Here is a 22,502-nt window from a genome sequence, read left to right on the forward strand (position 1 = left end):
CTAATTTTGCAGGGGGTAAATAGGCATTTACCCTTTTTATAATTTCTACGTGGTCATATATTTCTATTCATATATTAATATGTGTGTCTACTTTTTCATAATTCTTACGTGGATCTATAGTTTTACTCATATTAATATGTGTGTCTATTTTTTTTAAAGTTTTACTCATATATATAAATATGTGTATCTATTTTTTTATAATTTTTACGCGGACCTATACTTCTTATCATATATTAATTCATCTTTATTAAAAATTTCTAAATTTTTGTGGGAGATTCTTATAATACTATGAACATGAATACAAAAACTCATTCAAAAATATGAAGAGACAACTTTATTAATATATGAGTAAAAATACAGGTCCTATATAAATAGTAGAAATAAAATATAAAAACATCGTGTAATAAAGTATATATATAATCATTATAATAATATTATTTTATTAAAATTTAGTATAAAAAGACAATTATGTCCTTCATTTTGATTATGTGTCAAAAAAATATAAAAAATGAAAAATGGTAGGTTGGTAAATTCATTAGTATCTTCTTTTATTAAATTTACACAATATGATTCGAATTTAATTCAAGTTTTCTCTAATTCGTATGTTGAATTACTATACAAGTGAGTTATACATTAACACTTTAACCCAAAACTTTAAGGCGTTAAGTTTATGGATCCTTTCATTTATAAAGTGTTCAACATTCACTTTGGTAAGCAACGCGAGACTTAACTCACACTTGCCACGACAGAATGACGTCAAAGTTTGGCATCGATGTTAGATAGATAAAGAAGTTGTCCAAAATGGGACCAAAACCGTATTCCGCCACATGGGTGCATATGTTGGGTTCTCATGAAAAATATGCCTTCAGACACAACTTGTAGATCATTGCCACATACAATGTTGAACTAATTAAGCAAGTCTTTCTATTTAAACCCCAACAGTTTCAACATATTTGTACACCATACACATTCCAAACAAACAACTACTTCACCATGGCTACACACATTCATCACTATCTACTATGCTCCTTTATCATAATCCTTCACCTTGTTTCTTCTACATTGGGTGATCAAAACTCCAACAATTATATCATTCACATGAATTTATCAACTATGCCCAAACCTTTCTCAAGCCAACAAAGTTGGTACTTAGCCACCCTTTCCTCACTACTTGACATTACTTCTAATAATCAAGTAACAATAAATAACGACCAATTGAACTACATTTCTTCTTCAAAAAAACTTACATATACCTACACTAATGTCATGAATGGTTTCAGTGCAAGTTTGTCTCCTTTGGAGCTTGAAGCTCTAAAAACAACTGTCGGATATATTTCATCCATAAGAGATTTACCTATCAAACCAGACACAACCCACTCTCCTCAATTCATTGGCCTCAATCCTGTTTCAGGAACATGGCCTAGAACACAATACGGAAAAAATGTAATAATTGGTATGATAGACAGTGGAATTTGGCCAGAAAGTGAAAGCTTTAAAGATGATGACATGCCTAACATCCCTTCACGATGGAAAGGCCGATGTGAAAATGGTACTCAATTTGATCCGTCATTGTGTAACAAAAAACTCATAGGAGCTCGATTCTTCAACAAAGGATTGCTAGCAAATAATCCTAATATAAGAATAACCATGAACTCCACACGTGACATAGACGGTCATGGCACTCACACATCAACCACTGCTGCGGGAAGTAAAGTTGAGGGTGCATCCTACTTCGGATATGCCTCCGGATCAGCCATAGGTATTACTAAAATATCTCATTTATTGATAACTTGATCAATTGGTCAATAATGAATTTATACAAGTGATCCTATATAGAAGATATTAAGGGGAACTAACTTAAATAATTTTTAACTAACTAATAACCAATTTTATCTATAACAATAGGCATTGCTCCACATGCTCATGTGTCCATGTATAAGGTATTGTGGAAAGAAGGAGCATATGTATCTGATACAATAGCTGCAATTGATAGTGCAATAGAAGATGGTGTAGATGTTCTTTCATTATCATTGGGTTTTGATGAGGCACCTTTGTATGAAGACCCTATAGCTATAGCCACATTTGCAGCTATGGAGAAAAACATTTTTGTATCTACATCTGCAGGGAACAGAGGGCCAGTGCTTGAAACTCTGCACAACGGAACACCGTGGGTAATATTACTAAAATATTTCATTTACTAATTATAACTTGATCAATTGGTCCGTAATGAATGCGAGAAATTCTATTTATACATATGAATTTATATAAAAATGAAGAAGATAACAACTTTATCTCTAATAGGTAATAACTGTGGCTGCTGGCACATTAGACCGTGAATTTCATGGCGATTTAACACTTGGTAATGGATCCATAGTCACTGGCTTGTCTCTCTATCCAGGGAACGTTTCTTCAGAAAAGGTTCCAATGGTTTTCCTGAGCTCATGTGATAATTTGAAGGAACTCATCAAAGCTAGAAACAAGATTGTGGTATGCGAAGACAAGAATCGAACACTCGGTACTCAAGTGGATAACTTGGACAGTGTAAAAGTTGTTGGAGGTGTTTTCATATTGAATAGTAATGATGATGTAACATATTACATTCAAACTAAGTTTCCATCTATTTTTTTGAATCCAATGAATGGAGAACTAGTCAAGGATTACATCAAATGCAACTATAGTAATCCAAAAGCAAGCATGACATTTAAGAAAACTGTTTTAGGTACAAAGCCAGCACCAATTGTGGATAGTTATAGTTCTAGAGGACCATCACATAGTTGTCCATTTGTGTTAAAACCAGACATCACAGCACCAGGAACACTAATCTTAGCTTCATGGCCTCAAAATGTTCCAGCAACAGAATTGCAATTCCAAAACAATCTCTTCAGCAACTTCAACTTGTTAAGTGGAACATCAATGTCATGTCCACATATTGCAGGTGTAGCAGCACTTTTAAAGGAAGCACACCCTTGTTGGAGCCCTGCAGCCATTAGATCAGCAATTATGACAACCTCGGATATATTAGACAACACAAAAGAACTCATCAAAGACATTGGTAATGATTACAAACAAGCTTCACCTCTAGCATTGGGAACTGGTCATGTTAACCCCAATAGAGCACTTGATCCTGGACTTGTTTATGATGCAGGAAAACAAGACTATGTGAATCTTTTATGTGCATTAAATTTCACTCAAAAGAACATCATGGCTATCACAAGATCCTTTTCTAACAATTGCTCTAAACCTTCTCTAGACCTTAATTACCCATCTTTTATTGCATTTTTCAATGATGATAGTGTTGAGACAAAGATAGTAATTACACAAGAATTTGAAAGAGTAGTAACCAATGTTGGGGAGGAATCAACTATCTATGTAGCTAACATTACACCAATTGAAGGGTTCCACGTTAGTGTTATCCCAAACAAGTTGGTGTTTAAGAAGAAAAATGAAAAGGTGGCATACAAGTTGAGAATAGAAGGTCCCAAAATGGAGAAAAATAAAGTAGTTTTTGGGTATCTTACTTGGACAGACTCAAAGCACGTTGTTAGGAGTCCCATTGTTGTGACAAGTCTCAGCTCAGAACTAACACCCCCATAAAGTGTTTCCGTTCAGGATTATCAACAGCACCACCAGAATAACACAGTTACATATCTCCCACATTAATTTTAGATCGGGCGGTTTATATTATACTAATAATTTCACACAATTAAATGATCTTGTCCGCTAATTTAAATTCAAAAGTTGTAATAGAAAAATTTGGTAGTAATTACTTTTTATATATTGTTGGTAATTATGTGTAGATTTTATTGCATTTAATGATAGAAGATTTGAGATATTGCTCTTAAAATTGACGAGGACAAATTAAGTAAATTAAGTAAGTTAGTAGTATAATTACTTTTAATATATTGTTCATAGATTAGTAGATAAGTGAGAGTCTCATGCTTCGAATCTAGATCTACATATTATATGCAATATTATATCTACGAACTGAGTTATGTTCACGGGAAATAATACTCTTATATAAATATATTTTGTTAAAAAAACAAACATATCTCTACAAAATTATTCTACACGCACTTCGTCAAGTCTTGAATGATAATTATGTTTTTTTAATAGATGAAATCACAAATAATTTAAAATTCTTATACAAAATAGAAGGATCGGAGTTCAAATCTTGGTCATGCGTATTACATGTAATGTTTCTATCAACTGAGCTATACTTGCATGGACACACTTAATTTTATTATATATATCTTATCTTATACCACCTTTATTTTCTTGGTCTAGTAATACAATGGCTTTTTTTAATCAAACAAACTTAACGTATTTCATTAATTAACTAGTAAATGTTTAATACACAAGGAAATAATCTCAAATCTACGGAAACTAACCCAAGAATTGGCCGTCCGAACAAGAGTATGACCAATCATATTCGCTTGTCTCCTAACAAACTTCACTTTAAAGTTTATACACGATAACATAATTTGGATAATGTCAGCAACAATTAAACTAAATTTCGAATTACCACAACACCTGATTCGAATAACTTCGGTCAATCCATGTGAGTGAGTGAGTCACTTTCAAACTAGTAATATAGTGTTTTGACTCACTATAAATATATAGAAGTGAATTCAAACTCCAACATCTCTAATAATATTCTTTAATAGCTACCGATTAAGCTATCTTAACGAGACATCTTACACAACCTTACTTGAACACGATAATATATATTCAACAACAATTTGTTAATAAAATAAAATATATAACATTCTTTGTAAAAAAAAATGAAATATATAATACTGTATTCAATAACAATTGGCATGCAATTCAAACTTTGAATGTCACGCTTATCAAATTATTATTATTATATATATATATATATATATATATATATATATATATATATATATATATATATATATATATATATATATATATATATATATATATATATATATATATATATGTATGTATATATTTTGAAACATATCAAATTATTTTTTAAAAAATGACCAAATTGCAATTGTTATCCGTGACTTCTAAAATGATTGTAATAAGCGTTCCAACAATAAGAGGTTTTGACTCTTAAATAAGTGATCGCAAGTTCGATCTTAATTTTTTGCATAAGAAAATCTGAATAAAAAGAGAGTCATCTTGTGTGTCTCAAAAAAATTTCATCAAAGATTATTCAGAAAGATTATATAGGAGTACATACTTACGATATGGTAATTCAAAAAAAAAAAATTGTAAACTGGATTTATAAAAAAAAAAAAAAAAACACATTTGTTTCCTTTCAATTTAATGGTAGAATTTGTAAAAAAAAATTATTTGTTAAAGTATTATTACTAATTAACATATTATTCATTTTACGATGAATTTAAAATTTATTTCTTGACTATAAATTTTTGTCATTGAACTCACAACTCATATACTGTATTTTAGTATGTGGGAGTTTATGAAATGCAATATATATAGTTTTTTTTTTTTACTTAGCTTTTACCTGTGTAGCATGGGTACTCCTAAAATGGTGAAGTACATGTACCGGGTACGTATCAGTACTGGATACTCCATGATACTCATATGGTACGCACCGATTTCGTGCCATTTTTATTTGGTTGATTTATGATGATGAATACGGAAAAAACATATTGGCTGTTGAAAAATCTCTTAAATATTATAATTTTTTATTATACTTCAATTATCTCTCATTTTGATGAAAATAGTTGAGACGGTGGACAAAAAAAAATTAATCTTCAAAGCATGATGATAATAATTCACTTAAATTTTTTTTTTTTAATATTTTATATTAACGTACTCGTACCTTAAATTTTCTAAAAATGTCGTACCGTACCCGTACCTAGGCAACATAGCACTGAATATCTACGAAGAACCCGTACGACAAACAAATTCTCAATTTTCATTTTCCAAGCAATTTTCTTCATATACAATATAGGAAAGATTTTTCTTATTACTTAGATCGATTTATAATTGATTTTTTTTTTGGGTACAAAATTATGATTGATATTTAGTGTAATATTTAATTAATTAGTTAAAATAATGAGACATTCTCACGATGTGCATATGCACATTTATTTATGCATATACTAAATCTTATAAAATTGAGGTAGGTTTTAGTTGACCCTTAGCTTGATCTTAGCCATTACGAATCACTACCATAAACACGGCACTTATGAATACTATTTCCACAAAGGAAAACCATACTTTTTTTTTTCCAGGGAAAAGGGGCTCTAGTAATCCAGAGTTTGGTCGCGAGGTAAATAAAGTCTGGCCAAAAAATTGTTCCACCCAAGAATAGAACCCAGGTTCTCCCAAAATTCGTCCGTTTTGGTGAAACTCATTAACCACTTGAGTCCAATAACTTGGTTAAAGAAAAACCATACTTTTGCTCTAATATAAATAGCACATATATAGCAAGTCTAAGATATGGATAAGAAATTTCAAGTACTATAGGAAATAATAATGGTATGCTCTAAAATTATGACAGAACAAGAATTCAAGTCCACTCTTTTTATCTTTCTATTTATATTAATGCATGGAGTGATTTCAACTCCTCCGGCAGATCCAATCAAGTGTTCATCAAATTAAGAATACAAACTGCACCATCACTAATGCAAATGGCGCGTTCCCCGATCGAAGCATTTGCAAAGCCGGTGAAGCTATGTATCCAACCTCAGAGACAGAGCTCATATCTATTGTCGCGTTAGCTTCAAAAAACAACCGAAAAATGAAAGTTGCAACACGCTTCTCTCACAGCATTCCAAAGTTGGCTTGCCCTGATGGCCAAAATGGACTTCTAATAAACACAAAAAACCTCAACCGTGTGTTGAAGATCGACGTTGAATCGATGACAATGACAATAGAGTGGCGTGACATTGAGACAGATCATTAGTGAGACTGCAAGGTTTGAAATGGCTCTGCCATATACACCATATTGGTGGGGTTTAACAATTGGTGGCCTACTTGGTACTGGTGCTCATGGAAGTACTTTGTGGCCTAAAGGAAGTGCTGTTCATGAGCATGTAATACATATTAGAATTGTTAGACCTGCAAGTCCTGAGGATGGCTATGCCAAGGTTCGAAATCTTGATGAATCTCATCAAGATCTTAATGCAGCCAGAGTTTCTTTGGGGGTTCTTGGAGTTATTTCTCAGGTAATATATATGCACTTTATGTTTTGTATTTCTTGTAGCTAGCTAGGGCCGATAATGAACCGAACTAACTCGAACAAAGCTCGAGACTCGATTTGACAATTGATTCATTGAACTTGGTTCATGAACTAAATGAGCCGAATATGAACTAAAAATTAAGTTTATTAATTAAATAAGCTGAATCAATTTTAATCGAGTCGAGGTCAGACATGTTCAACTTGACTCATTTTCAGCTCTACTTGTAGCACTTCATTGTTTCATTATACACAAGTGTATTTGCAATATTCTTTCGGCAAATGCTAACTAGTGCACCGGGCACCCGATGCACTATTTTTTTTTTTTGGTAGAAAAAGAGGGCTAACGCCCCCGATACACTAATTAAGAGTATAAATTTTTAATTTTTTTTTGAAACATAAATTTTAAGGGTCTGTTTGGTGCACATAATAGAGAGACAGGATATGATAAGATTATACTATCCTATATATTATAAAATCCTTTGTTTGGTGTATCAGTTGGAAAGGATAAAACAAATCTATTACTTATCATATATCCTATTGAGCCTTTATTATTTTTATCCTTATTTTATGCTAGGTTAGCAACATGATAGGTTAGGCTAATCATATTCACGCTTGTCCCAGTCTTCGATTCCTGATGAAGGCACTTTGCTGCATTTTTTTATTATATTTATTCAGACGCTTGCCATGGTATGATATGCATATAAATTTTTATTATTTATTAGTATATTAATATCGATCCACACGAGTTGCTCGATTGCTCACCCACATACTTTTTTTTACTAAGCTTTGTATGTCAATATTATTATATTCAAATTATATCAAGAACATGTTAAAATTATCTCCGGACAAAAAGTGAAACATAATTTTTTTACGAAATAGAAAAATTTAAGGGACAAACATATCTCATTTTTATTTTTAGGAACTAAAAATCAAAATTCACTATTTTTATAAAGTACAAAACACTTATTCAACCTATTTATTAATATTAATTAAATTATTTTATTTCATAAAAAATGTGTATAAAATAAATTTGTCATTACTTATTTTTATTGTTCTTAATGTTTATTAAAAATATAAAATTATTTGTTTTATAAAAATGTATTTTTTTAACAAGAATAATTTTTTCATTTAAATATAACATGTATTTTATCATGTCAATATCAAGTGTCCACCAAACATTTGATAAGATAAAATAATGCTATAATTTTTTTATCATGTTTGCACCAAACACATGACAGGATATATGCTTATTATGTCACTATCCTATCCTATCATTACCCGGTTTCTTATCCTATATTATCTCTATCCTATCATGCGCACCAAACAAACCCTACAGATTATATATAGTCAAATGCGTTAAAATTTAAGTTTGATTTTTTATATAAGTTAAGTAAGCAAAAAAAATTAAACAATACCCGATAGTTGATAAATATATCAATACATTTCCACAATTACACGATATGATATGAAACAATATTTTAGTATGTCAATAGGCTTTAAAATAAATATAAGTTGTTCGTGTCTTGTTATTTTATTTTATTTTGACTAAGTGTCCATTTGTTTGGTTACAATGAGCTGGAGATCGAATTCATTACTTATAACGTATTATTCAAACTCCTTACCACTGCACGAAACCTAGACTTTGACTAAGTGTCCGCTTATTTATATGGCAAGTAGTTTCTGTATTTTTATATAGAAATGGTTCATTTGTCCAACTATATACTTCTCCAACCAACAAATGATTTTATATATACACCACCGGCAGACATATCTTAACTTATGTGGGAAACGTATTCACCTATTAGGTAAGGGTATGCAAGTTATTGTCCAAAAACTAATATTAATCAATCATACAAATTTTATTAATATCTAATATTGTATTATATTTAATATATAAAATATAATCTATATATATAAATCTTAGATAGTTGTCCAATTGTCTATCTAAACCTTAATCCACAATAAATTGAATATCAACCATAGACATTTTAAAAGTGGCAATAAATCTCAATTCAATATTAACAGATTTTGTTGCTTTAAAAAAAATATTGATTAATTATCAAAAAAAAAAAATATTGATAATCTTAATTGAATATCATAAAATTTATTTAACTTTTGTAAAACTCTTGATTAAAAACCACAAGATTTTTGTTATCATAAAAAAATATTGGCTTAATTGCACTTTTGGCCTCTTATCTTTATTTTATGTTTCAAGTTGGTCCCTTATCTTTTAAAAGTTTTAAGTTGGTCCCTTATCTTTTCTGCATGTTTCATGTTGGTCCCTCCCGTCAAATTTTTCACTATTACAGTTAAATTTGGACACATGTCATCTTTTCAAGTGTGGTTTCCGTTTGCCACGTGTCCAAATTTAACGGTAATAGTGAAAATTTTGACGGGATGGACCAACTTGAAACATGCAGAAAGATATATAAGGAAAACTTTTAAAAAATAAAGGACCAACTTGAAACCTAAAATAAAGATAAGAGACTGAAAGTGTAATTAAGCCAAAAATATTTTAAAATCCTTTGAAATCTCAATCCAATACACCCCTAATTATATAAAAGGCTAAATAGCATTTTTAGCCCCTAAGTTTTAGAAAGTTGCAATTTTAACCCCATAAGTTTCAAAATAGCAGTTTTGGCCCCATATGTTTACCTCCTTTTGCAAAAGTCAATTTTGACCAAGTCAACACTGATGTGGCAAATCACTTAGGTGACTCAGCTGCCACATCAGCTTTTTTTTTTGTCATCTTATAATTTAAAAATTAAAAAATTAAAATAAAAATAGGAATGGAATGGAAGAGTCGCCTGATGGTGAGCATATGTTCTGTTTCTTTTTTTTCCTTTCAACAACACAGCACAATTTGATTTAAAATTACAATAAAAATTTCCCTTTCAATTCATCAAATTCATGGGAATGTTGTGAAGTGTGGATTGGACTAAATTGCATTATATAGAATCTAATTTCGTAGAAGCATATTGCGCTTTCGAAAAAACCGCAAAGTATTTCTTCATTTATTCATTCTTTGATTTGATTTTAATTTTAAATTTTGTTTGTTTGTTCAACAAAATTTTCAGTGTTTTTGTTCAGGAATTTCGTAATTGGGAATTATATGGATGATACTTGAATGCTATTCTATGATATGTTGAGGGATGATGATATAGGTTTTCCTGATAATGCTACTCTTGTAACTGTTCTTCCAACTTTTGCTAAGAAAGTTGATATTCATGCAAGATAGGATATTGGATTCATTGTTATATTGTCAAGACATAAATGAAACTTGATCCTTCTGTTGGTTGTGGTCTTATAACATTATACTCAAATTGTGGTAATATTATATTAGACTATTAATTCCCTTTTTTTTATTTTTAATTATAAGATGACAAAAAAAAAAAAGCTGATGTGGCAGCTGAGTCACCTAAGTGACTTGCCACATCAGCATTGATTTAGTCAAAATTGACATTTTGTAAAAGGGGATAAACATAAGGGGTCAAAACTGCTATTTTGAAACTTAGCGGGCTAAAATTGCAACTCTCTGAAACTTAGGGGGTCAAAAGTGCAATTTAACCTATATAAAATGAAATTTGTATAACTTACACTCGATATGAAATTGTTTGGGTTGTTAGCAATGATGATGTCAATTTGACTTTGTCTATCACTCACTAATTTACAGGTTACCCTAAAATTGGAACCACTCTTCAAGCGATCTCTTACATATTTGACAAAAGATGATTCTGTCTTAGGTGATGAATTGATTAGTTTTGGAAGGAAGCACGAATTTGCCGATGTATCGTGGTATCCAAGTCAACAAAAGGCTCTTTATAGAATTGATGATCGTGTCTTGGTAAATACATCTGGAAATGGCTTATATGATTTTACTGCATTTCGTTCCACACTTTCGCTTGCATTAGCGGTTGTCAGATCTACCGATAAACTAATTTAATTTAATCACATTTCATTGTATTTATTTGGGTTCAAAATTGTGTTTGAAATGGTGTTTTTTTTCTTTCTACGGTTGTGATTAACAGAGGAGCTTCAAGAAGCAACTCGTGATGCTAATGGAAAGTGCATCGGTGCTAAGTTGATAAATGCAACACTGGCGGGCTCCGGTTATGGATTGACTAACAATGGTATTTCTTTTTACATATATATTTTTTTATAAAGCACCGACACAAATACAATATATATTGACACTTCAAGATCGATAATAAATTAAGAAAATTAGTGTCGATCTGATACCAACACATGACATGTCTTCCACTATAAATGTTAGTGCTACAAATTGTTACACATTCTAAAATTTTTATTGTGTGTCCGAATTCTTGTTATCTCTATCTTAATCAATAAAGCATATAAAAACAAGTAATTTTTTTATACTAAAAAAATCTACAATATGTAGGAATCTTTCGTGGCTACCCTGTTGTTGGATTTCACAACCGAATGCAGTCATCGGGAACATGTTTGGATAGTTTGGATGATCAAATGATAACATCATGCTCGTGGGACTCAAGAATCAAGGGAGAATTCTATCACCAAACAACATTCAGTATTTCCTTGTCATTCGTAAAAAACTTCATTGAAGATGTTCAAAAGCTTATTGAGTTGGAGCCAAAGGCCCTGTGTGGCTTAGAACAGTACAATGGAATTCTTATGCATTATGTTACGGCTTCCGGTGCATACCTGGGAAAAATAGAGGATGTTGTGGATTTTGACATCACATATTATCGTAGTAAAGATCCATTGACTCCTAGACTTTTCGAAGACATAATCGAAGAAATAGAACAAATTGGATTGTTCAAATACGGAGGGTTGCCACATTGGGGTAAAAATAGAAATATAGGATTCGTTGGAGCAATCAATAAATATAATAAAGCAGATAAGTTTTTGAAGGTTAAAGATGAGTATGATCCGCGAGGACTTTTCTCTAATGAGTGGACAAACCAAGTGCTTGGACTTAAAGAAGGAGTTTCAATATTGAAAGATGGGTGTGCATTGGAAGGATTGTGTATATGTCACAAGATGGTCATTGTGCACCAACAAAGAGTTACTTCTGTAGACCGGGCAAAATTTATAAGGAAGCGAGGGTTTGTAGACGTGATGTTAAAACCAAAGAAGAAAATGATACGAAGGACGAGCTATGATAGAGTGATCTTTTGTTGGTATAAGTTATCATGTGTATTTTGTGATATATTCCTTACTATTTGTTTGAATAAAAATAATTCTCATATATTAAAGAGGAATTTAATTTCCCTTTTACGAGATTAAGTTGTTTTCAATGTAATATTGTTTGTTATATTATAGTTTGTTTTCTATGATTAAGATTTGAATTTAATAAATAAATAAACAATGCATTGTAATCATGGTGCACATAACTCTTTTTATTTTTATCAATTACACTAACTCATTTCATTCATCAAAATAGTTTTAAGATTAGATGAGAAGTGATCAAAATCATGACTATTAGCAAAAGATGATTTATATAAATGCTAAATTATTTTTTACTATATTTGAGACATATTATTTTGCCTGTGGTGTATATAAATTTTATTGGGTAAAAAAAGTTTTGCCTAATAATTTTTTTAGGTTAAATAAATTTTTCTTCTTCATAAAAATAGTATGTTTGCAAAATTCACAGCACACATTTTTAGGTTAATTATGCTTAAACATTTTAATTTTATAAAGCCTAAATTCACATATAAATCCACACTTCCAAAGAATTGCTGTCATTGTCAGCCTCTTGAGCATCAAACTCCCATGAATTTTGCTTTTTAGGTTCCTTGCTCGACATTCCAAATTTCAGTTTTTGACCTTTGAGCGTGATTTAGATTATATTTTTCAAACTATTGGAAAGCAGAATAAAATTAATCATTTTCATGTTACCAGAATCTTTGACGGACTTACATTTCATGCAAAATTAATTGATATTCACAATTTAAACTAAATAACATACATAGTACACAACTTAGATAAGCATAGTTATAATTGCAGGAATTGTACCAAATTACTATTTATTTTGGAAAATAGAATCTGAACCATTCCTAAATAAAAATAAATAAATTTAGAAGGTCTTACTAAGAGTAATAGTGATGCTTAAAGAACAAATTTGGACTGCTATGAACATTGAATTCTTTGAGTGGGCCGGGCCAGCCCAAGAGTACATTGAATGCTTTTGCTACTTACCACAAAAATATCATTTGGTAGGTACGTGGAGAAGAATGATTGGTGGGGGGGGAGGGGGGTGCAAGTGAAAACGACCGCTTCATAGGATAGGAGTATTATGACAAACACATTTTGTTTTGTGTTAGTGTTATAGTCTCTCTCTCTTTCTCGGATAAACTTCTCTTTCTCCATTTATTTATTTATTTATCTCTGTCTTTCTCTCTCTTAAGGGAAGAAGAAGAATCGCAGAACACAGAGCATACTAAGAAGCAAATCTGAAAACCCTTCTTTGTTCAATTCACTCTCTCAATACAAAAACACTGGTATGCTATTACAAAATCACTCACTCCTTTTTCTTATTTTCTTCAAATCAAATCGCAAATATAACAAAACAAACAAACAAACAAACAAAATTGCCCCTTTTTTCTCATACGGAGTTCCATTTCTCACTCATAAAAATCATGCACCACTTATCGTTTCATTTGGATCCAATTCTAACTATTCTCATAACTCCAATTTCACACCATCTTTCTTTTTGGTATGTAACATTTCTCTTCTCCGTAGTACTTTTCATATATTTTTTTTCACATCATACATAGATAGATAGGGTTTAACTCTTAACTTGAAAAAGCTTCTTTTTTTTTTCCTTCTTATTTCTCAACTCCTTTTTTATCACATAAATTTACACTCTTTTCTTTCTATTTCATTTCAATAGCTCATTCGATTTGTCTTGTCTTATTATCTACTATTATATTTTCCTCGTTGACATTCCTTTTTCCACCATTTACAAATGTATAATTTTTATTTTTATTTTTGCTTATAGATTTGGATGCTAAATTAAATATTTAACTAGGTCTGTTGCCTCGTTTTATTGTATACAAAAAATGAACATTTAGGTCTGAAATTTTTTAGGGCCTTATTTAGGGATTTTGCTAGTTTGTCTTTGGAAACTACTGCATGGAATAACAGAATTCGAGCAAATATTTATACAAATTGATTGTTGTACAATATAACACTTTCACATAGTGGAATTTGAACTAACCCAATTTTCCGTAATTCACAATTGACAACACTGCATTAAAACCTACCTACCAAGACTTTTTCTCCCCTCTTTAAGAAAATAAATTCCAAGATACCTGATGCCTTTAAAGTCCGCTGACTTTCGACGGTCATATATTTGCCAACCCATGCAATGCAGCTGCCTAGTATTCCTTCCATATATATGTTTTGTGATTAATGGGTGAATCTGCAGGTGTTTGCCTGTTTATGACAAATACCTGAGCCGATCATGTCAGAGGGTGCAGAGATTGACGAGCGTGTTGACCTCGATGAGGAAAATTATATGGAAGAGATGGACGATGATGTTGAGGAGCAGATAGATGACGATGGAGTGGATGGGGGTGAAGATGAAAACGCTGAAGGTAGTGCCGAAGAAAATGAATATGAGGAGTCGGCGGCAGAGGCTGGTGGTAAAGACCAATCTACCGAAGGAGAAAAAAGTGACCGTGCCACTGAAGAAGATGACCAAAAGCCATCGCTCATTGATGACGAGGAGAAAGAGAAGCACGATGAACTTCTTTCGCTTCCTCCTCATGGTGCTGAAGTCTTTATTGGTGGACTTCCTCGGGATACACGTGACGATGATATAAGGGAGTTGTGCGAGCCAATGGGTGATATTGTTGAGGTCAAGTGATAAAATGCTCTCATGATATTATGAAGCTTTTCGTTTCAGCGTAGGGGAGAAATTGGGATTATTAACATGAATTTGATTTGTTGTTACTTTTCAGATTAAATTAATCAAAGACAGGGAAACTGGAGAAAGCAAGGGTTATGCTTTCGTGGCTTTTAAAACCAAGGATGTGGCACAGAAGGCCATCGATGATATACATAACAAGGAATTTAAGGTATCTGTGGTGCTTTCTGAAAATCTTATTCACTATAATTACTTTTCAAACAATTTTCTGTCAATAATCTTATTTTGGTGATTGCTTTTAATTGGTTCAACATTTTTCATGGTATCAGGGTAAAACTTTGAGGTGTTCGCTGTCTGAAACCAAACACAGGTTGTTCATCGGCAACATTCCAAAAACATGGACAGAGGATGAGTTTAGGAAAGCCGTTGACGGTGTTGGTCCCGGAGTTGAAAGCATTGACCTCATAAAGGTTGGTCTTGAATTCATTGTGCCACTAGCTCATATGAAATTGTTCAATGCTTATTTTATAGTGCCAAACCTTTTTTTGTCTGTTATAGGACCCTCAAAATCAAAGCAGAAATCGTGGGTTTGCTTTTGTTTTGTATTACAACAATGCATGTGCTGATTATTCACGGCAAAAGATGGCAAGTTCGAATTTCAAGCTAGATGGAAATACACCAACTGTTACTTGGGCAGATCCAAAGACCTCACCTGACAATTCAGCTTCTTCACAGGTAATTTCCTTGATGAAAGTGGAATTTACGTTTTAGAAATGATTTAAATGGCTATTTCCAGTGTTGTTAAATAGCATAGCAGAATTTGAAAAAATCGCTATTGTTCTACGATATGCTATTTAGTACAAAAATATTGTGAAGTAGCATCTATAGCTGCACTATAGCACTGTCGCGTTGCGGAAATCGATCAAACCACTATTCACTGCAATCGCAATTGACAACATTGGTTATATCCGACATTGCATCAAGTGTTTTATCGTACATTTGTAGATGATAATTGCTTTCCTTTTCCTGTTTTTTTTTCTTCTTCTTTTGTTTTGCCTGAAGAACCACAACTTTTTTTTCTTCTTTTGCTTGCCTGAAGAACCACAACCTGATTTACATTTGCAAGTTTATTTATGTTTTGCTTTTGATGCGGACATGAGCACATAAGAAAAACCTGTTTTTCTGCGAGTGATATTTATTTACTTAGGTGCCATGCCTCATATTTTGAGATACATGTTTAAGCTGTCAATTTGTGTAAATCGGGTCATTTGTTTCAAAAGAACAAAGGAATGAAATTGTTTGTCATCTATTCTTTTGGGATTAGAAAAAGTTTAGTCGGAGATAAGGTTGCTTATTCCCAATGTCAAAGTATATAACAAGTCTGAGTGAGTTTTCATGGTGGTTATGTGGTACTTAAAGATACTTATCAGTGTCATGGGTTTTAGATAAAAGGAGAAGAAAAATAATCAGGATTTTTTAAGCATAATTATAGTAAATTATTATTGATCATAAATAAATATAAAATACTAAGCCTATGACGCATAGCAGAGCTGGTGGCCACTGCGACACAGTCGGCCTGCGAGGCATCTTCCACAGTTGCGGTGGGGTCATGGCCAAAACCCGGTATCACGTCCACTATTAGGATTTCATGGCCAAATCTCCAAAATATCCTTATGTCGGGTCAATCTGGTCGTGGCCAAAACCCAGTATCACGTCCACAACCTATAAAGAATGCAAAATATCGATGTAGAAAAGCAACCTACGACCTACTTCTTGGCTCTGTTTAATCGTAACAAATTATTGACCAACCTTGATTGGCGGCTCTTCTTCATAGTGACTTAGTGCCCCAAACTATGCATAAAGAATGCGAAGAACCTGTAGTTGGTTCTCTTTGTTATCATTCAATCTTGATCATAGATTCGTAGCTAGGTAGTTCATGTGGCGATAGTTTCATGTATGGACCACTTGATCCGACTCTTATTAGGTTGCTCTGTACGAACCCTACGTCCATCCTTTTCCTTCCCTTATGAGTTCTGAGGACCTCCTCTGTAATCTCCCCCCCACCCTCTCTCTCAAAAAACAGGAAAAGCCTGTAATGGAAAAAAGCTTGGAGTTTAAATTTCTCAATATATGATACTCCTTGATTTTTCAAGATTTTGCTATTTGGGGCAAAAACCAAGTGTTCCCAGATCCTTTTTTTTTTTGGTAGACCGTCATTTAAAATCATTTTCATATATCTGTATCTGGTCTCTCTATTGTTTTCCTAATTTTCTCATGTTTATTTTTTAGGGAAAATTTCTCCCTCCTGGCGTAAATATGTCTCGTAAATATTTACTTTCCTAACCAGCTGTTGTTTCTTATTCTGCCTTTGACAATAATTTTATATTAATAATTTCTACTCTGCCGCAAAGTTGGTTTTCTTTTCCGTCTCGTCTATAGTTCTATTCACTTTTGACTTCATGGTTTTATGTGATATGCTAATGTCAATTCAAAGCCTTGGTTGTTGCCTAATTGAGTTGTTTTGTTCATCCCAAGGTGTTAATGCTAAGTCTTCTTTGTTCAGCTTCCTAGAGTCTATTTCCTTGTTAGGTTGGTTCTTTAGTAAGTCACTAGCTTTGTTAGAAAGTGAGACGCATGGCATTGATAGCCTCTCTATGTAAGCTTATCATTGTATCGTGTTAATGCATCCTGTACCCGTTCGATCGATTTCAGATTCTTCTCACATCCTTCATATCACAATTTTATCTGCCTCTTGCAATGTTTGCAAGCATTTGTCCTTGGCATGGAAATGTTCTGGGCCTTGAACCATCACAGGTGTCTTTTGTTTTTTGGACAATTGTATTTGTGAAATTAGTGGGTACTATAGTTGAGACTTCTGCAGGATGCTGGTTTTGTTTGTTTTAAAAAACAGATTAGTGTTGACTCTTTTTTATACTTGAAAGCATCACAGATGTGAATATATGGAGGTGTTTATTTTACTTGAAAGCATCCTTTTGAAATTTTGTTTTTGGTATTTCAGGTTAAAGCTCTATATGTGAAAAACATACCTGAGAATGTTACTACTGATCAACTAAAGGAGCTATTTCGTCGTCATGGGGAAGTAACGAAAGTGGTCATGCCACCTGGCAAAGCTGGAGGGAAACGTGATTTTGGTTTCATTCATTATGCAGAGAGGTCAAGTGCATTGAAAGCTGTAAAAGAGACAGAGAAATATGAAATTGATGGTACATGATATATACAGTTTAGTTCGTTCTAAAGCAGTGTTGCCCTTGCAAGTTTGTCTGTTTTTTCTTTCTATGATATTGTATTTGATCTATCATTTGATTTTCCTGTTTTTGAGTGAAATTGTATATCACGAATAAAAAATTGTGAAACCAACTTATCTATGAATGAATAAACGTTTAAGGGTGTCACTGGTCTTATTGGTAAAAGATGCTCCTCTTCAAATGTGTAAACTTAATATGTTTAATGTATTTGAACTGCAGGCCAAGCTCTTGAAGTTGTTATTGCCAAGCCTCAAGCTGAAAAAAAACCTGATGGAGGCTATCCATACAATACTGGACTCCATCCTAACCATCTTCCACATCCTGGCTATGGTAACTTTTCTGGAAATCTTTATGGCTCAGTTGGGGCTGGATATGGTGTTGCTGCTGCTGGTTATCAACAGGTATTTAGCAATTTACAACAGATATCTACAGCTGTGGTGTTTAATTCTCAGTTTATTCTTTGTTCTAATCTGTCTGATTTTTTGGGTTCTTATGTACGAACAAACAGCCAATGATATACGGCAGGGGTCCAATGCCAGCCGGAATGCAGATGGTTCCAATGGTTTTACCAGATGGTCGAATTGGCTATGTCCTGTAAGATGTTTACAACTCATGTACACGGTTTCATTTCCTTATATTATTTGATATAATACTTAATCTTCATATTGGATATGTTCTGCAGTCAACAGCCTGGTGTACAGGTGCCAGCTCCCCGACCACGCAGAAATGACCGGGGCAATGGTCCAGGCGGTCAGGCAGGGCGTGGAGGAGGTAGTGGTAATGATGATGGAAATCGTAATAGAAGGTATCGGCCCTATTAGTGGAAGATGCCAGGTAAATGCAATGTGGTTCTTAACACCTGATTGTGTCTTCATGATGGTGATGGGGCCTTAGGGATCTCTGAAGCATTGACAGAAAATCCTTTCTCCATCATGAACCCATAAAAAGGGAAAAACAAAAACTCTATGAAGAAAAAGTTAAATTAGGATTAGGACCAGTGATATTTTATTGAGTTGATGTTGGTATCTACTGCTGTTAGATGAGAGTCACAGCTGAGTAATTGCCCATCTTTTTCTGCCTGTAATGCTTCTTAGCATTATTTATTTATTTAGTTGACTACCGGTAGTAAATTGTGTTAATTTGGTTTCAACAACTTTGCCATGTTTTTGTTACTCATTTTGCATGCAGTACTCAATAGCTCTTGACTGTTTGTTGTAGATCAGCAATTTAGCTGTCCACCGTTTGTTGTAGCCCTTATTTTGTGATCTTTAATAGATCAGCGATTTAGCAATGTTGATGCTACTTCATTGTATTCAGAATTCAAAAACTTTGGTTTTTTGTTATTATCATTTAAGCAAATGAGAGTTTAATGTTATGTAGTTACGAGAAATTCTTAGGTAGTTACGGACATACGTAACATCTAAAACTTAGGAGAACATCCAAATAAAATGCGAAATCAGTTTTTTAATATTTCATTCACCGAAACTTATCACAAATTTCTCCTGCTGTAGATCTATCGTCCCCGTCTATCTTTTTCATGTAGAAGTCGATAAAAAAAACATTTTCATTCAAAATTGATCAGATTTTCCAAGAAAGAATTGTTTTTGATTAACCTTCATAACTTTTTTGGTTCTGAAAATTGGTGTCAACAGCCTACATGGTGGTTTGCCACAAGAACATACACAATTCTAGCTTTCATGCAGTAAAACGATCCGAGATTAAAATTTGTTTTTGCTTATAAAATAATAAAAAATAAACAGAAGATTCTTATCTAAGAATATTTGCTTACATATTTTGTATTTTTATTTATTTTTTATAATTTGGGATGTGTTTAAACAAGATCTCTAACAATGTGGATGTGAATATATTATGTCCGATGGAAGTGGAGCCTATGAAATATGGGAGATGGACTTTGGTTGCGAGAGAAAGTGGATAATCTCAAAATTTTGAACATATGATTATTTTCTTTATTGACTCTTTTAAAAAATTAGATTTAAGTATGTGTCAATATATGATAGACTATGATAAAATGTGTTGTTAGGCTCGTTCCTGCACATAAAATTCTTAGTCTTGCAAGAAAATTTATAATATTAAATAAGAATTTCCAATTTGAATGTTGAGATAAATGAGTAGTAACATGAGAAAGAAAGAAAGAAAGAAAAAAATAACATTGGCATTGCCCATAATCCATATGGTAACCTTCTTAGCCTCTTAGAATTATAAGCACTCAATGCCAACATCGGGTTAATTCTAGCACGGGTGAGTAAAACGTTATCACTCCGTAGAGTGATGAATTATTTGTATGTGCTTGTGATATGCACCAACAATAATATTCCATAGTTAGTGTGGTTTACTTTTTATTAGTAATTAGTAAAATGCTTACTACTTTCCTTTGATATATGCGAAATGGATTGATTTTGAGAAGAAAATAACATGACAGATGCAAAGTTTCCTGCCAAATTGGCTGATGTGTTTGTTCTCGATCGAGACCCAACTCATCATGACCCTAACCCAAATAATGGATTTATCAACTATCAAGTGAGAGGCCTATATTATATATATTACTATATAGCAGTTTAGTAGAATCAACAACTAACAACTAAAATGCTGCAACAAATGAATATGAATACAGACAGACAGACAGACAGATAGATACTGAGATACAATACAATGTTTGGTTGGAAAAATGTTTGATTTTATGATACATGGCAGGGTCATACAATGATCATGCGAATACATACATATTCTATCTAAGTGTAACTGGACACAAAAGCAGAAATTTAAATAAACTTTTTGTTTTCTTGTATTAAAAAGAAGAAAAATATATGTTTGATGTGTAAAATAAAGTAGGAAGGAAGGATGAAATCAAATGGTATCTGAAAGATGACGAAGACGATTTTCCAACTCATCCAATTTAGGACCCCAATGGTCATTTATACAGAGAGGACGAACATTGGTGTAGTCAACACAAGTTTCTTCCATGTGACTGACCATATTATTAGAGGATGAATCCCTTCCGCGTTCATGCTTCTTCTTCTTCTTACGGTTACTTGCTCTCTGCAATGCCCAAAGTACATCTGAGCCACTAATTTGCTGTTTTGAATTTGATTCCAGATTGGCCATAAGGGCATTACCCAATTCCCCAACTTGATTATCTGTGGTTACGTTTTGGCGGTGGCGACGGCGTGGTAGAGAAGTGGCTGAGACGGAGGAGGGAACAAGAAGAAGAGGCTTGTAACATGATGATGATGATGATGATGGTGTTGTTGTGTGTGGTGGGATGACCACAACGTTGGAACACCAACACCACATCTTTTTCTTCTCTCTTAGAGTCCTTCATTCTTTTTAAATCCTTTTCCTTTCTATTTATTTAGTTTTTAATTTTTTTTAGGATTATTTATTTATTTATTATTTAGCGTAATTTTTGTGGAATAAATCTTTTTGCACACATTAATTATTGCTTTTTCAACACCTTAATATCCCTAACTTAGGTCACAAGCAAGCAAGCTTACCAAGCTTGGCTTTGTGAAATAAATCTTGACAAAGAAAAAACCCACAAAAATGATAAGATCGACCCTCTCTATTTGATCCTTGACTTTGACAATATAAATATTTTAATATTTTAGCACGCTCTTAATTTGATTCCCAAGAATATGAACATTATAAATATTCTGATTTCATCATTTACTAAGTAAAACACTCAATTGTTCCTTAAATTCATCCTCTTGTAAATGTTGGTTACTAAACATGTGTGCTGAACAAAACTCAAAATCCATTGAGAGGATAAAAAACTCACTGCGGTGGATCAGTGGAAGTATGATTCGAGTCGGAGGTTAGAAATTCGAGTGTTGGGAAGTGATCCACGATACAAAAGGGGAGTACCTGCATACCTTGTGACGTTGTGAAAAGTTGGTTTTATAGGTCAAATGAAAAGAAACATCTTATATTTGATCTTGAAGTCCTCATATAACGCTTCTTCTTCAAATCATGGAGGTGATATTGGGCCAATGAATTGGATGTGGAATGAGTTTAGTCCAACCCAAAAGTCCAGAACAACATGGACGGTGATTATATGTCTATTAAACACTATCAGACCCGAATTTATAGTAAAACATAAAAAAATTTATAAAATGTATAAAAGTATAGATACTTTTTTTTTATATGAGAGAGGTTGTAATTTGTAAAGCTACTGCGCTATGTA

At 32.7% G+C, this 22,502-nt stretch overlaps 3 protein-coding genes and 1 pseudogene across 4 annotated transcripts; 3 read left to right on the top strand and 1 right to left on the bottom strand.

Moving 5' to 3' along the window:
• Nucleotides 1–884: 884 nt before the first annotated feature.
• On the top strand, nt 885–3,775 carry LOC123889533 (subtilisin-like protease SBT3). Its single transcript, XM_045938905.1, has 3 exons — nt 885–1,759; nt 1,906–2,171; nt 2,302–3,775. Exons 1-3 carry the CDS (start codon nt 994–996, stop codon nt 3,592–3,594), a joined length of 2,325 nt encoding a protein of 774 aa, XP_045794861.1. The 5' UTR covers nt 885–993; the 3' UTR covers nt 3,595–3,775.
• Nucleotides 3,776–6,495: 2,720 nt separating this feature from the next.
• LOC123888966 lies at nt 6,496–12,354 on the top strand (annotated as a pseudogene).
• A 1,106-nt stretch (nt 12,355–13,460) lies between these two features.
• LOC123889534 (heterogeneous nuclear ribonucleoprotein Q) lies at nt 13,461–19,680 on the top strand. Of its 2 annotated transcripts, none has more exons than XM_045938907.1 (9): nt 13,461–13,880; nt 14,595–15,026; nt 15,130–15,246; nt 15,365–15,505; nt 15,594–15,770; nt 18,055–18,259; nt 18,521–18,702; nt 18,810–18,895; nt 18,984–19,680. In XM_045938907.1, exons 2-9 carry the CDS (start codon nt 14,631–14,633, stop codon nt 19,120–19,122), a joined length of 1,443 nt encoding a protein of 480 aa, XP_045794863.1. In that variant the 5' UTR covers nt 13,461–13,880; nt 14,595–14,630; the 3' UTR covers nt 19,123–19,680. The 2 variants fall into 2 exon arrangements, with proteins under 2 accessions (XP_045794863.1, XP_045794862.1); XM_045938906.1 differs by having other exon boundaries at nt 13,461–13,665.
• Nucleotides 19,681–20,957: 1,277 nt separating this feature from the next.
• On the bottom strand, nt 20,958–21,649 carry LOC123889535. Its single transcript, XM_045938908.1, has one exon. It carries the CDS (start codon nt 21,611–21,613, stop codon nt 21,167–21,169), a length of 447 nt encoding a protein of 148 aa, XP_045794864.1. The 5' UTR covers nt 21,614–21,649; the 3' UTR covers nt 20,958–21,166.
• Nucleotides 21,650–22,502: the final 853 nt, after the last annotated feature.

Source organism: Trifolium pratense, linkage group LG6 (assembly GCF_020283565.1).
Source record: "Trifolium pratense cultivar HEN17-A07 linkage group LG6, ARS_RC_1.1, whole genome shotgun sequence".
NCBI lineage: Eukaryota > Viridiplantae > Streptophyta > Magnoliopsida > Fabales > Fabaceae > Trifolium > Trifolium pratense.

Excerpts from the sequence above, each read along its gene's own strand:
- LOC123889533 (XM_045938905.1), top strand. The coding sequence starts at position 994 with ATGGCTACACACATTCATCACTATCTACTATGCTCCTTTATCATAATC. Across the intron at positions 1,760-1,905 it reads TGCCTCCGGATCAGCCATAG|GCATTGCTCCACATGCTCAT; the intron begins GTATTACTAAAA and ends CTATAACAATAG. Across the intron at positions 2,172-2,301 it reads TGCACAACGGAACACCGTGG|GTAATAACTGTGGCTGCTGG; the intron begins GTAATATTACTA and ends TATCTCTAATAG.
- LOC123889535 (XM_045938908.1), bottom strand. The coding sequence starts at position 21,613 with ATGTGGTGTTGGTGTTCCAACGTTGTGGTCATCCCACCACACACAACA.
- LOC123889534 (XM_045938907.1), top strand. The coding sequence starts at position 14,631 with ATGTCAGAGGGTGCAGAGATTGACGAGCGTGTTGACCTCGATGAGGAA. Across the intron at positions 18,260-18,520 it reads AGAGAAATATGAAATTGATG|GCCAAGCTCTTGAAGTTGTT; the intron begins GTACATGATATA and ends TTTGAACTGCAG. Across the intron at positions 18,703-18,809 it reads CTGCTGCTGGTTATCAACAG|CCAATGATATACGGCAGGGG; the intron begins GTATTTAGCAAT and ends ACGAACAAACAG.